Source organism: Heptranchias perlo, chromosome 4 (genome assembly GCF_035084215.1).
Source record: "Heptranchias perlo isolate sHepPer1 chromosome 4, sHepPer1.hap1, whole genome shotgun sequence".
Taxonomy (NCBI): domain Eukaryota; kingdom Metazoa; phylum Chordata; class Chondrichthyes; order Hexanchiformes; family Hexanchidae; genus Heptranchias; species Heptranchias perlo.
Genome location: NC_090328.1, coordinates 51,021,958 through 51,037,028, shown reverse-complemented (window position 1 = coordinate 51,037,028; position 15,071 = coordinate 51,021,958). Strand labels below are relative to the sequence as shown.

Sequence of the window (15,071 nt, the reverse complement as noted above, 5' to 3'; positions counted from 1 at the left end):
CTTATGGTTTCTGAGTGAGACTGCCAAATTATAGGTGCTTTTTTAAAAAAAAACTACAGGTTCTATACCAACTTGGAATCAAGTTTCAGCTCTTATAGCCATATAGACAATATTTTTGCACCATTCTGGGATGATCGATTCAAACAGATCCTAGGTGAGATTTTTGTCTTAATCACTCCTGTTAATTTATTTTAAGAATGCATAATTGTGCAGTTGATAGAGGATATGGAATAAAACCACCCTATGGAATACAATTGTTACATATACTGTGCAATCCTCATATATGCAATAGATCTCAATAGGAGTAATAAGCTGCAATAGGGCAAATGTAAAATATTGCTCAGTATTTGAGGAGCAAAGATGGGACTGGGTAACAATTTGCATACAGATCATTACCATAAATGTATTTATATCAGGACTGTAGATTCAGCTATACAAGTCATCATAGTTGAATAAAAAAGACAACCATCTGTACCAAAACGTCAATGGTGGCAGCAATTCCTTATGAAATATTGCAGCTTTAGCAGTTTGACCAAAACAGACTAGTCCATTACCACTATAACAGAAATTCATAGGAGTAAAAAGATCACATTAACCTCCAGATGAAATCATACAAATGCCCCTTTAAAGATGCAATTCAGTATATACTGGTTTATTTGGCAAACTTGGTACATATATAATGCAATGACCAATTTACAAGAAAAAAAGATATGTGGCTCAAAACATGTTAAGTTATTACTGTTTGAAACTGCAGTTAAAACTCAAAGTTGGAGAACGATGTACTTGCATAACAGCTCAAATATTCTCATTATATATTTTAAGAGCTTATAAATCAACATGACATTGCTCAATGCTCCACTGAATGCAGTTAGGCTTATTAAGCAACAATGTCCATAAGACATGCTATTCCACAACATGTTAACTCGAGAATCATTCACAACAGGACACAAAGTCAATGTAGAGATGAAAGTTTTGTGTTCCACAACACAGTGTGTAAATAATAAAAAACAAAGTATTGAGCTATATATACACATACATAATCCTCTTTACAAAACATATCTGTAATCCATTTCATATAAACTAGATTTACATTTTGCAAATGACAAATAGGTCTTAAATACAGTTTATTTGTAGCTAATTATGTGATGTAACATGTCAAATTCCAGTAAACGTTCTTAAGCAGTGAAGCTTTACATTTGCATGTTAAGCAATGTTTTAAACAAGACAAAAACACAAGACTATAATTTTAGATAACTTGCATTCTCCAGAATAAAAATAATTCTGTGCCAGTTTAAATATCCTTTACAACTGTCTATCAAGTACGATAGTTCAAAATACTTCTGTTAAACACAGAAAGTTTGGTGACTTTTCCCTCTATGTACATATACACATACATACACAATAAAACAGAAAAAACATTTCATCAAAATTGCACATATTTCTTCAATGTGAACCTATGTCCAAAAACAAAAACCTTAATAGTCAATTACAGGTTGAAATTACAGTGACATCGTGAATTGGAATCTGGACATACACATGTATCTAAAACTTTGGTTGTGACTAGTGTAATCAAAAACACGTGCAAACAATTTTTTTTAAAAAAGGAAATGGTAACTACCAATCATACTTAAAGTATCCTCGGAATGTTGTAAACAACCCTAGATATTTATTGTACAGCACGAAATGCAAATAGCTCACTCACTTTTTCAATCTGAACCCAGTCACAGACCTATCCACTTATTCAGAAAAGGCAAATTTGAAAACCTGCAAAAGGTATTGTATCAGATAAGATCAATCACCTTAACCTGCAGTATCTATGTAATAAATAGGTCTTCCCAATGGAAAAACCAGACTGGAATATAAATAGGTGGAACCAAAAATTAGTTGGATTTTGATGACCATTTGAACAAATTTCCCTACACCTTACTGGTCAGTAGAAATGTTATAGGGAATAAAACTAAATGAGCAAACGTCACTTATCAAGGGAGCACAAAATAGATGACAAACAGCTTTTAACATACCCATTTTTTAACTCAATGGGTTTTAGTAAAAATGTGCAATTTAGTCTACAAAACACAAAATGTCACATTTTCCATTAAACATAGATTCACTAAACCCCTCTTAATAAAGTTGAGCATGTAAAGGGAACTGAAATCCAGACTTCATATTTGGATCCTAGCTTTTCTGAATGAGATTTCACCATACAGTAAACTTTCCATAGCAGTTTTAGCTTTTTTGGAAATGATATACCTGTGGAGAAAATAAAAATCTAGCACTACACTAATCTCAGTCACGTAAGTGAGCTGAAATTCAAAAATTATAAAAATAACAAATATATGAAATCCCCACCATCAACTTAACTAGGCTCATTTTTTTTGATGAACTCTTTATATTTTGTCTTTGAACAAACAAATGATTAAGGGGTAGTAATATTTTAAAAGAATATATATTTTAAAGAAGATACTTGTCAACAAAGAATACATTTTTCTTTTAAGGCTGATATATTTCCATTTATTTCCACGTAGTACAAGTTAGTTTAGACCAGCTCACTTCAAGGCAGCTTTTCATTTAACAGCTTCCACTGTTTGGTCATCTTCAGCTTTTTGTGGAGTTGTCGTTTTGTCACTTAGGCTGATGGAGGGTGAATTTCTGTTGGTGTAGATGGCCCAGCGCTAGACACAGTACTGGAAGCTCCACTACTGACTGCATGGCAAAAAAGGCAAGGAAATTCACCTTCAAGCGAATTCACCTTTAAGTTAATTCACCTAAAAGGCAACATCATTTTTTATTGCAAGAACTAATGAACACTAAAAGCAGCTGGAATGAATTTACTGCAAATCTTCATCAATTGAAATGACCATATTAGTTCAAAGGGTAGCATACTAACCACATGGGCCTTGCTAACAATGCAAAAGAATTAAGGGTATGAAAAAACACACAGCATGCATCATATCTTAACCTAGCAGGGTGCAACAACAAACTGGTTCTCTCATAAGAACAGAAGAAATAGGAACAGGAGTAAGCCATATGATCCCTCGAGCCTACTCCGCCATTCAAGAAGATCATGGCTGATCTTCTACTTCAACTCCCCTTTCCTGCCCTATCCCCAGATTCCCTAAGTGTCCAAAAAGCTAGTGATCTCAATTTTGAGTATACTCAACGAATGAGCATCCACAACCCTCTGAGTGAAGAAATTTTTCCTCATCTTGGTCCTAAATGGCCGACCCCTTACCTTGAGACTATGACCCCCTAGCTCTCGACTCTCCTCTCATTGGACATTCCATTCTAAATTAGCCAATGAAATATTCACCTATTTATATTTCTAATCCAAAACAATAAATTTCCTCTCAGTTAACTAAATACAAGTAAAGCCAGAAACAAGGAGATGAATTAAGTGCAAGAAAAAGAAATAGCATACATCAGAATGAAGAATTAATCACAGCTAAAAACCCATAAAAAATAAGCTGACAAAAGAAAATTTGAGAGAAATTAAAGCAATTTGGCTTAGTAGTTTCACCGCCACAGTATTTAACTCCTGACAAGGAAACCAGAATGAAAAATCTTAGTCTCATGACTCTCGAGATTTGAACTCTTGACTATACTAGAGGGTGGGCTTTGCAGGTCTTGGTCCAGTTGCCAGTAGAGCCCAGAGAAAACTTACTGGGGAACACTACTCTCCTGCACAAGTCAAGTAATCCTCTGGCAAATTGCAAATGGAACTGATGGTATCTGTAGGGATGACTGCAGTAAAAGGGGATTTAAAAAAATGTTTTTATCTTCAGTGAAGTTAGGTAGATGACCATTTCATCTCAAAAAAGAGCAAATTGACAAATATTGTACACATTTTTGATAAATGATTAAAAACTTTAAAAGGGGACTATATAATCAATGTACTATTAGAGTAATTTTTAAAAAATGAAGCTAAAGGGTTATTAGATTACATTGACCTGTAAATTTAAAGTAGCATAGTTTGTATTTATGATGGAAACTGTTTTAAGTATTAGCCAGTGCATAGTTTTGGGAATCTCACTCAGAGGGATTAGAAAGGTGGTTAGTGTAGGAACTCAAAATGTCTCACTGGTAAGGGTTACTCTTGTGAATCTGAGATGAAGGCATATTATTGAGGCTGTTTAGATAGAGCTTCTCTGGCATCTAAGCTGTGCTACATCTGACCTAGAAATGCTTGATGCAAAAAATGGAGACTCTATTTCCCCTAGTTTAAACATCCTTGATAAACACAAAAATGTAATTTAAAAATGAAGCTACTCTTACACTTGGGCCACAAGGCTCTCATCATGATTCGTAACAAAGTTCCCAATTTTACCTTGCCACAGGAAAGGAGCTAAGCGAAATTTAGGCATTTTCCGACGAGAAATATACAAGGAAAACAGAACACAAAAACAGTGGCGTAAATCACCAAACGGCACTGGCCCATTGCTCAAGTGTGGCAGAGGCATAGGAACAAATCCCCTGCCTGCCTTTTTTGAGCAGATGCTGGCATAGGGGAACCAAAATAAAAAGTGAAAATCTAAATTATTTGTGATTCAGTGCCTTAATAGTATTTGAGCTGGTCCGTCTTTTGTACAACCAAATCAAGGCCCCAAAAGTTTCTTTTAAAAAGAAGTATTCTAACAGACTCAACTGCCCAGTCTCCATACAACTGACTGCCCCTCAATGTTGCACTGTCAACAATTGTGATCATACAGAATGTAACATAACTATTCAAATTACAGCAAGACCAATTTGGTCCTTTCACCAGTGAAAGGATTTTAAAAAATCATATCTTTCATGGAATATAAAAGATACATATCACAGTATTTGAGCTCTAACAGAGCCATGTTTACGTATGCAAAATTATAGTTTACTTACAGAATGCAGATCTGTTACCTTCTTGATCTGATGACTGAGGTGATGGAAGTACCTTTTTGGGAGTATATGTATTTAAAATTCTTCTACCCAGAGCAAAAATACTTGTGGAAGCTAGAATGAAAACAACATAATATTACCATCAATTTTGCACATGATCTCCCTGTCCTCAAAGCTCCTAGAATACTTCAGTTAGTAGAATATTTCACCAACATTTTAAACATATACCCCAAAATAATCACCTTGATATAGGAGAAACTTTTAATTTTAATTTTTTGTCACCAAAATTGAGGCTTCCGGCAGGACATGGTGTCAGCAAATGTAACTAGCTTAGGCATAAACTAACTTGAGGGATATCAAAGACCTATTGACTGCTAACTGCTCTAATGTACAAGCCTGCAGGGACCTATCATCTGGTAAACCAGGAAAACTAAGGTTCCAGGCATTCAGATAATTCTTGATAGTGTTACTAATCTTAGTTGTCTCCTTTATTGTTCTGGAATTTATAGGGGGCAATTCTGAAACTTCTTTTGGCACGTCCTATAAATCAAGTTTTCTGTACAGAGTATTTCTAAAATACTGGAATAGAGATTTTCAACAAGACCTAATAGCCAAAGTATTCCAGTACCTGGCAGAAGACCAGTCAGACAGATTCAAGGCATTTAGACAGCAGGTCCTCCCCAGGAGGTTACCTTCTAAAGTCACCTTCTAATGCTACTCTTGTCCAAATTGAGCATGGGTTAATAACTAATGGATAAATTCTACCCAATGAACCTGATGGCAGGCCAACTTCATTTAAGAGAAGAAACCCCATTTCTAGGAATGCAGTCAGTTGAATCCCTCCTTTGCAGGGTATAGCATTCTCACTCAATTTCCTGTTATGCCAGGATGAAACAGAGGACTGTAGAAGTAGGAGACAGATCTGAGACAATTGGATACATTATTGGATAGAGAATGGATTGAGGGAATGGTGAGCAGGTGGGTTGTTGGGGTTAATCAGGTTTCCATTGTTCTGACTTTCTATTAAAATATCTCTGCTGTACCACAAATTTACACAACCGAAGTAATTAGTAGTCTCACTTGATGATGCAGGAAGAGTCTCACAAGAGACGTAGTCTTCAGGAATTGATGCAAGAAATTCATCCACTTGCTTCAAAGATAGTGAATTATGAAGGGTTTCGAGAGGGCAAATGGAAGGCACCATAGAATAGAGCTCAAATCCTGTAAAGAAACACTTCAGACTTAATAACTATTTTAACAGAATTATTAAAATACAGATGTGTTATTGGATGCATATACATGTAGAATGTACTGTGTACACATATCCAAAGAGCTTCCAGTGTAATGGGAATGTATGTCTACTACATTTTGTGATACATCATCTAAAAATAGGTTACACAGGTCCCAGGGCTTCCATCAAGTGCCAAAACCAAGGCACCATGCATAAGTATTATGCTTTTTGCTATGATCTACTTGATTTCTCTTGCTGTTCCATTTGAGACAAGGGGCATAACGAAGGCTCTACAATTATCCTTCACCGTAATCTTGCTTTCTACTAACTATATTTCAGTCAATTAGATATTTCATTATTTAACCAGTGTAGAATAAAAATTAAATTTACACATGCTTTTCCATTTGATAGAAAAATAGTGAGGACATACACGGTCAACAACAACCACTTGCATTTATATAGCAGCTTTAATGTAGTAAAACGTCCCAAGATGCTTCGCAGGAACGTTATCAAACAAAATATGACACCGAGCCACATAGGAGATATTAGGACAGGTGACCAAAAGCTTGGTCAAAGAGGTAGTTTTTAAGGAGCGTCTTAAAGGACGAGAGAGAAGTAGAGAGGCGGAGAGGTTTAGGAAGGGAATTCCAGAGCTTAGGGCCTACGCAGCTGAAGGCACGGCCGTCAATGGTGGGGTGATTAAAATCAGGGATACATAAGAGGCAAGAATTGGAGGAGCGCAGAGATCTCGGAGTGATGTAGGGCTGGAGGAGGTTACAGAGATAGGGAGGGGCGAGGCCATGGAGGGATTTGAAAACAAGGATGAGAATTTTAAAATCGAGGCGTTCCTGGACCGGGAGCCAATATGGTAGAGCTGGGTGTCATCAGCATACATGTGGAACCTGACGTTATGTTTTCGGATGATGTCACCAGCATGTTGATGAGAAATAGGAGGGGGCCACGGATAGATCCTTAGGGGACTCCAGAGGTAACGGTGTGGGAGCGGGAACAGGAGTCATTGCAGGTGATTCCATGCCTACAATTGGACAGGTAAGAATGGAACCAGGCGAGTGCAGTCTCACCCAGCTGGACGACGGAGGAGAGGCGTGGAGGAGGATGGTGTGGTCAACTGTGTCAAAGACTGCCGACAGGTTGAGAAGGATGAGGAGGGATAGTTCACCACATTCACAGTCACATAGGATGTCGTTTATGACTTTGATAAGGGCCATTTAGTACTGTGACAGGGCGGAAACCTGATTGGAGGGATTCAAACATGGAATTGCAGGAAAGGTGGGCCCAGATTTGGGAGATGGCAACACGTTCAAGAACTTTGGAGAGGACAGGGAGGTTGTAGATGGGGTGGTAGTTTGCAAGGACTAAAACTTTGGTTGTGATTAAGAAAGGATAGGAGGGCAGTGAACTCAGAGGAGAGTGAGCACGATGAGTCCAGATGGAGGTTGAAATCACCGAGGATGAGAAGTCACTTGGTACAGAGGCTGAGGGAGGAAAGCAGTGAAGATATCTCGGTGAGAATCTTGGCGTGGTACTTGGGTGGGCGGTAGAGAATGAGGATTTTAAAGGAGAGATAAGATGGGTAGAACAAGATGAGATTTTCAAAAGGAGGAGAAGGTGCCTCAATCTCCAAGGCAAAATATAACCCAATGGGATACCCCCATGTTCTTGAAATATTGAAAGTGAACAAAATAATTTTGAATTTTCAAAATTAGCTACATTAGTGTATATTTATATCCATTAACATTTGAAAGGAGTGAATAATGCTATAAAACAAATGTTTACTCATCCAATATATAGAAATCACAGAAGCTACAAAACAGAAACTGGCCATTCTGCCCATTATGCTATCGTTTATACTCCACGCAGAAAAAAAAATACAAAGCTGAGTATCTTTCATAAAGGAAAATGACTTTTTTGACATTGGAATGAATCGTGCATTGTTCAATTCTTCTTATGTATAAAAAAATGGAATGTCAATTTGGAGAAACAAACAAAAAGGTCTTCCTTATTGCTTGAAAGAAGGCACCCTTCACACACCATTATAACTGAGCAAAGGATAATGGGCAAATAATGGGAATGGCAACACAACCACTCCCTCCACCACCAGCACATTGTGGTTACAGTGTGTACTATCTGCAGGACGCACTGCAGCAACTCGCCAAGGCTTCTTCGACAGCGCCACCAAAACCACAACATCCAATACATGGAAGGACAAGGACAGAAGATGCATGGGAACACCATCAATTCCAGGTTCCCCTCAAAGTCACACACCATTCCTGACTTGGACATGTATCGCTGTTTCTTCATCATCGCTGGGTCAAAATCCTGGAACTCCCTACCTAACAGCATTGTGGGAGTACCTTCACCATATGGACTTCAGCAGTTCAAGAAGGCTGCCCACCTCCATGAACTGAACACCATTTCACTCCCATATTAAAATACCAATACCTGGCAACACAGAAGTACAGCCCAGTATATTTGCAAGTAGGAATGAATACAGTTAAACAAGATGTTCTTTGTAATTATAATGCATTTTTAATTCTCACTAAATGTATGCACATTAATAGCTTCTCATCATCTTCAATATCCTTTCCAAATTAATGCTATTTTAGATTGAATTGGTATGATAGGTTCAGCTTTTTATGGATACATTATAAACAGATGCAGTATGCCAGTTAATGAGTACCCTGCTCAAAAGGGAAAATGTGCAAAACAACATTTGCTTTAAAGGAATAGCTGAATAATGGGAACAGTTTTCTCACTCATGAAGTGTTCTCATTAAGTGGACTCCACTGAATTACAATATAAATTTTCTTGCATTCGGTCAATCTGGGAATGTTCACTGATAAAATTGCTAGAGGCACTAATGGCAGAAAGCTACAAAAATCAGTATATGAGCAATTTAGGATATGACATATGGTAAGTAGAGCATACTTGGGAAGAACAAGTGACTTTGGACTTCTGGTTCTCAAAGCTTTCCACCACTGTCTGAGTCTCTTGTAGACTAATAGATGGTGATTGATTGCCATAATTAGTCAACAACTCTATTATTGTTGTATCATATGACTACCAGGATAATAGAAGGTGAACTAGATGGACAATAGTCTTTTTTTTTGCTTAGCAATTAATATGTTCCTAGTTTCTGCCCAAAATGTAAAAACTCAAATCATAAGAACTGCTCTATTTTAAAAGCACAATATTGATAACAAAAATGGTTCACTTAAATATGTATCTCTACACATTTGCCAGTGCTTTGCAGTAAATCAGTATTTTGAAGTAACACAGCAATAGAAAATTACTGTCTGAACTGAGAGGAGAAAAGAAACGGTCGAGCCCAGAGGGAATGAGCACAATGAATTAAGTGGGACTTTGCAACTAACAGTGAACAAACCTTTTGCTGGTGTTCAGCTAAACCCAATGTTGTTGCATCAATGCTGAATAATTTTTCTTATCACTTGATGCCTTCAAGTGATAATTTCAGGTGGGCAAAGGCAATTGAGAGAATGTAGCTTTAATTTACTATTTAATGGAGAATAATGTATTGATACATTCAAATTGAAAATATGGTTTATTTAACTCAACATAATTGAATTAAATATAGCTAACATGTATGAGCCTATTATTAGATACCATTCTACTGTAACAAGCAACACATTTACAATCACTCCATAAACTTTATAGCCAAGACAAAGACAGTAGTACACAGTAAAACAGGCTAAATTAGGATCAAGGTAAATATACAAGACAGCAATTTCTACAATAGAAAAGATTGATGCAAACCTGTATTTAGATATTTAAAACTTACTTATGACCATTTTCAAATCAGTTAATCCGATAACCAAATGGTAAAACATTGAAATTATTTTTGTATAAATATTCAATTTAGGAAGAGAAACACATTATAGAATCACTGAATTGTACAACACTGGAAGCCATCCGGATCATTACATTTATGCCAGCTCAGAAAGAGCTGGACACTTATACCCATTTGCCTGTCACAATCTTTTAAACATTTTCTGAAATATTTATCCACTTCCCTTTTAAAAACTACGATGAATTCTGCTTCCACTATTGTTTCTGGTAGTGCATTCCATGTCCTAACTACTCCCTTTGTTCTTTTGATGATCTTAAATTTATGCCTTCTAGTAATCAACTCAATTTTGAGCACCTTTATCAAATCATCTTTTAACCATTGTCTAATGAAAACAGCTCCAGTTTCTCTAATCTCTCCTAATAACTAAAACCTTTCATCCCTGGAACTATCATAATGAATTTCTTCTTTGCCTTCTCCACGGCCTTGATATTCTTCCTAAAGTTAGGTGCCCAAGACGGGACACAATATTCTAACTACAGCCTAACCAATGATTGGTATAGGTTTAGCATTAACTCTTTGCTGTTGTACTCTATGCCCCTATTTATAAAACCGAGTATCCCATTTTATTTAAATGAACAGCTTTACCAACTTGTTCAACTTTTAAAGATTCCAAATTCCAAGATCTCTCGGCTCTAATCTTTCTGCATACGTCCTTTCCTTATTCTCTTCTCCAAACTGTAGCACCTCAATTTCTCCACATTAAAATTTCTCAACATTAAATTTAATTTGACATCTATCCAATCTACTAACCTGTCTATACCCTCCTGAAGTCACTTACTCTTTCTTCAGTTAACAACATTCCCTACTTTGTTTTATGTCTTTTGCAAATTTTGATATTGTGCTTTCTATACCCAAGTCCAAATCATGCACATATATTAAGAGCAATGGTCCCATCACTGATCCCTGAGACACCACTGTTTATATCCCTCCAGTGCAAAAAATGTCCATGAGCCACCACCATTTTCTGTTCTTTAACCAAATTCTGATCCACGCTGCCACATTACCTTTAATGCCATGTGCCTTAGTCTTGTCAACAAATCTACTATATGACACCTTATAAAAACACCTTTTGAAAATTGTATACAAAACATTCACTGCATTATCTTTATCAATGCATGACATTATTTCCTCAAAAAACTCTATTAAGTTTGTCAGCCATGACTTGGACATGGCTTTTACAAACCCATGCTGGCTGTCCTTAATTAACCCACCTCTTTCTAAGTAAACATAAACGTTATTCTGTATTATGGTTTGTAGAAGCATACCCATTACCAACAGTGATATACAGTTATCTGTTTTTCCTATTTTGAACAGAGATGTAACATCTTCCAGTCCTCCGGCACAACTTCCATGTCCAAGAATATTTGAAAAATTATGCCAGTTTTTCTGTCCAGTTTATGTGGGCTGGTTACCTTTTTATCCAATTGAAATTGGCTTTTTTCCAGTTTGACTGTTGAACCTTTTCAATTCTTTTAATTGATCCCAATTATATTATGATTGCTGTTTCCAAGATATCCCCCTATCCTGCCATTACCTATTTCTCCCACTTAATTTCTCAGAACTAAATCAAGCATTACTTGGAGGTGCATTTGAATTAGTAGAATATGTATTTTGCTCTTCATGTAATATACCACAGTAAATATCAACTATATCAGGTTACTGGTGAAAAAAATTTACAGTAGCAATTTTGATGGACAAAAAGGTAGAAAAACATTAAGTATGATTCTTATATGCTCTTATGGTCTCCCTAAAGTTTCTATTTTAAAAACATAAAATTCAGATGAAATCATTAGGAAAAAGATCATTTAAGAGTGAAAATTAAATGTAACCAAAAAAAAAGATCGGAGGGGGGGCGGAAGAGAGCACGGAGCGCGCGGGGGGGGGGCGGAAAGAGAGCGCGGGGGGAAAGAGCGCGCGGGGGGGGAAAGAGCGCGCGGGGGGGGAAAGAGCGCGCGGGGGGGGAAAGAGCGCGCGGGGGGGGAAAGAGCGCGCGGGGGGGGAAAGAGCGCGCGGGGGGGGAAAGAGCGCGCGGGGGGGGAAAGAGCGCGCGGGGGGGGAAAGAGCGCTCGGGGGGGAAAGAGCGCGCGGGGGGGGGGAAGAGAGCGCGCGGGGGGGGGAAAGAGCGCGCGGGGGGGGGAAAGAGCGCGCGGGGGGGGGGAAAGAGCGCGCGGGGGGGGGGGGAAGAGCGCGCGGGGGGGGGGAAAGAGCGCGCGGGGGGGAAAGAGCGCGCGGGGGGGGAAAGAGCGCGCGGGGGGGGAAAGAGCGCGCGGGGGGGAAAGAGCGCGCGGGGGGGGGAAAGAGCGCGCGGGGGGGGAAAGAGCGCGCGGGGGGGAAAGAGGCGCGCGGGGGGGAAAGAGCGCGCGGGGGGGGAAAGAGCGCGCGGGGGGGGAAAGAGCGCGCGGGGGGGGAAAGAGCGCGCGGGGGGGAAAGAGCGCGCGGGGGGGGAAAGAGCGCGCGGGGGGGGAAAGAGCGCGCGGGGGGGAAAGAGCGCGCGGGGGGGGAAAGAGCGCGCGGGGGGGGAAAGAGCGCGCGGGGGGGAAAGAGCGCGCGGGGGGGAAAGAGCGCGCGGGGGGGGAAAGAGCGCGCGGGGGGGGAAAGAGCGCGCGGGGGGGGAAAGAGCGCGGGGGGGAAAGAGCGCGCGGGGGGGGAAAGAGCGCGCGGGGGGGGAAAGAGCGCGCGGGGGGGAAAGAGCGCGCGGGGGGGAAAGAGCGCGCGGGGGGAAAGAGCGCGCGGGGGGGGAAAGAGCGCGCGGGGGGGGAAAGAGCGCGCGGGGGGGGAAGAGCGCGCGGGGGGGGAAAGAGCGCGCGGGGGGGGGAAAGAGCGCGCGGGGGGGGGAAAGAGCGCGCGGGGGGGGAAAGAGCGCGCGGGGGGGGGGAAAGAGCGCGCGGGGGGGAAAGAGCGCGCGGGGGGGGAAAGAGCGCGCGGGGGGGGGAAAGAGCGCGCGGGGGGGAAAGAGCGCGCGGGGGGGGAAAGAGCGCGCGGGGGGGGAAAGAGCGCGCGGGGGGGGAAAGAGAGCGCGGGGGGGGAAAGAGCGCGCGGGGGGGGGAAAGAGCGCGCGGGGGGAAAGAGCGCGCGGGGGGGGAAAGAGCGCGCGGGGGGGAAAGAGCGCGCGGGGGGGAAAGAGCGCGCGGGGGGGAAAGAGCGCGCGGGGGGGAAAGATCGCGGGGGGGGAAAGAGCGCGCGGGGGGAAAGAGCGCGCTGGGGGGGAAAGAGCGCGCGGGGGGGGAAAGAGCGCGCGGGGGGAAAGAGCGCGACGGGGGGGGGAAAAGAGAGCACGGAGCGCGCGGGGGGGGGGGGAAAGAGAGCACGGAGCGCGCGGGGGGGGGGGAAAGAGAGCACGGAGCGCGCGGGGGGGGGGGAAAGAGAGCACGGAGCGCGCGGGGGGGGGGGAAAGAGAGCACGGAGCGCGCGGGGGGGGGGAAAGAGAGCACGGAGCGCGCGGGGGGGGGAAAGAGAGCACGGAGCGCGCGGGGGGGGGGGAAAGAGAGCAGCGGAGCGCGCGGGGGGGGGGAAAGAGAGCACGAGCGCGCGGGGGGGGGGAAAAGAGAGCACGGAGCGCGCGGGGGGGGAAAAGAGAGCACGGAGCGCGCGCGGGGGGAAGAGAGCACGAGCGCGCGGGGGGGGGGGAAAAAAGAGCACGGAGCGCGCGGGGGGGGGAAGAGAGCACGAGCGCGCGGGGGGGGGAAGAGAGCACGGAGCGCGCGGGGGGGGGGAAGAGAGCACGGAGCGCGCGGGGGGGGGAAGAGAGCACGGAGCGCGCGGGGGGGGGGGGGGAAAAGAGAGCACGGAGCGCGCGGGGGGGGGGAGAGAGCACGGAGCGCGCGGGGGGGGGGGGAAGAGAGCACGGAGCGCGCGGGGGGGGGGGGGGAAGAGAGCACGGAGGCGGCGCGGGGGGGGGAAAGAGAGCACGGAACGCGCGGGGGGGGGGAAAGAGAGCACGAACGCGCGGGGGGGAAAGAGAGCACGGAGCGCGCGGGGGGGGGGAAAGAGAGCACGGAGCGCGCGGGTGGGGGGGGAAAGAGAGCACGGAGCGCGCGGGGGGGGAAAGATAGCACGGAGCGCGCGGGGGGGGGAAAGATAGCACGGAGCGCGCGGGGGGGGGGGGAAAGAGAGCCGGAGCGCGACGGGGGGGGGAAAAGAGAGCACGGAGCGCGCGGGGGGGGGGAAAAGAGAGCACGGGAGCGCGCGGGGGGGGGGAAAGAGAGCACGGAGCGCGCAGGGGGGGGGGGGAGAGAGCCGGAGCGCGGGGGGGGGAAAGGAGAGCACGGAGCGGCGTGGGGGAAAGAGAGCACGGAAGCGCGCGGGGGGGGGAAAAGAGAGCACCGGAGCGCGCGGGGGGGGTGGGGAAAGAGAGCACGGAGCGCGCGGGGGTGGGGGAAAGAGAGCACGGAGCGCGCGGGAGGGGGGGAAAGAGAGCACGGAGCGCGCGGGGGGGGGGAAAGAGAGCACGGAGCGCGCGGGGGGGGGGGGGGGGGGGGAGAGAGCACGGAGCGCGCGCTAGGGGGGGAAAGAGAGCACGGAGCGCGCGCGGGGGGAAAGAGAGCACGGAGCGGGTGGGGGGGGGGGGAAAGAATGCACGGGGGGGGGGGGGGGAAGAGAGCAGGCAGCGTGGGCGGGGGGGGGTGGGGGGGGGTGGGGGAGGGGAGAGCACGGAGCGCGCGGGAAGCAGTTCGGCTTGTTGGGCCTGGGGGAAGTGCTCGTGCTCCTCCAGGATCAAAAGCTCTGCTGAAGTCGGAGGCTCGGGAATCCTGCCCCCCAGGGGTTAAAAACAATAAACCTTTCAAAATGGAAGCCTCCAGCCTCCTTGAAAGCTTTCACTGACCGACCCGCCTCCTAAGAGCGGGTTGGTCGCCCGCCGCTCGTCACGACTCCGTGAAATCCAGAAGTAGGCGGGTTGGAGGCGTGTTTTAGATTTAAAAATTTTTTTTTTACTGTGCCCCCGTCCTCAACCCACCCGCTTTTCCCTTTTAAAATCATGCCCATGGTTTTTAATTTTTACACTTCATTTTTCTATTCCACAGGTCCTCTTTTCACTGATGCAGAAGTCCAAATATTGGTAAGCCATTATTCTTAGTATCAGTCAAA

At 44.4% G+C, this 15,071-nt stretch overlaps 1 protein-coding gene across 1 annotated transcript in view; it reads right to left on the bottom strand.

Annotated features, from left to right (window-relative positions):
- Window positions 1–636: 636 nt before the first annotated feature.
- ppip5k2 (diphosphoinositol pentakisphosphate kinase 2) overlaps window positions 637–15,071 on the bottom strand; it is a 159,086-nt gene continuing 144,651 nt past the window's right edge. The window contains exons 26-28 of the mRNA XM_067982914.1: window positions 5,947–6,087; window positions 4,870–4,980; window positions 637–2,703 (exon numbers count right to left, since the gene is read on the bottom strand). Of these exons, the coding sequence (XP_067839015.1) occupies window positions 2,627–2,703; window positions 4,870–4,980; window positions 5,947–6,087 (329 nt within the window). The 3' untranslated portion in view covers window positions 637–2,626. The remainder of the gene's footprint in view (window positions 2,704–4,869; window positions 4,981–5,946; window positions 6,088–15,071) is intronic.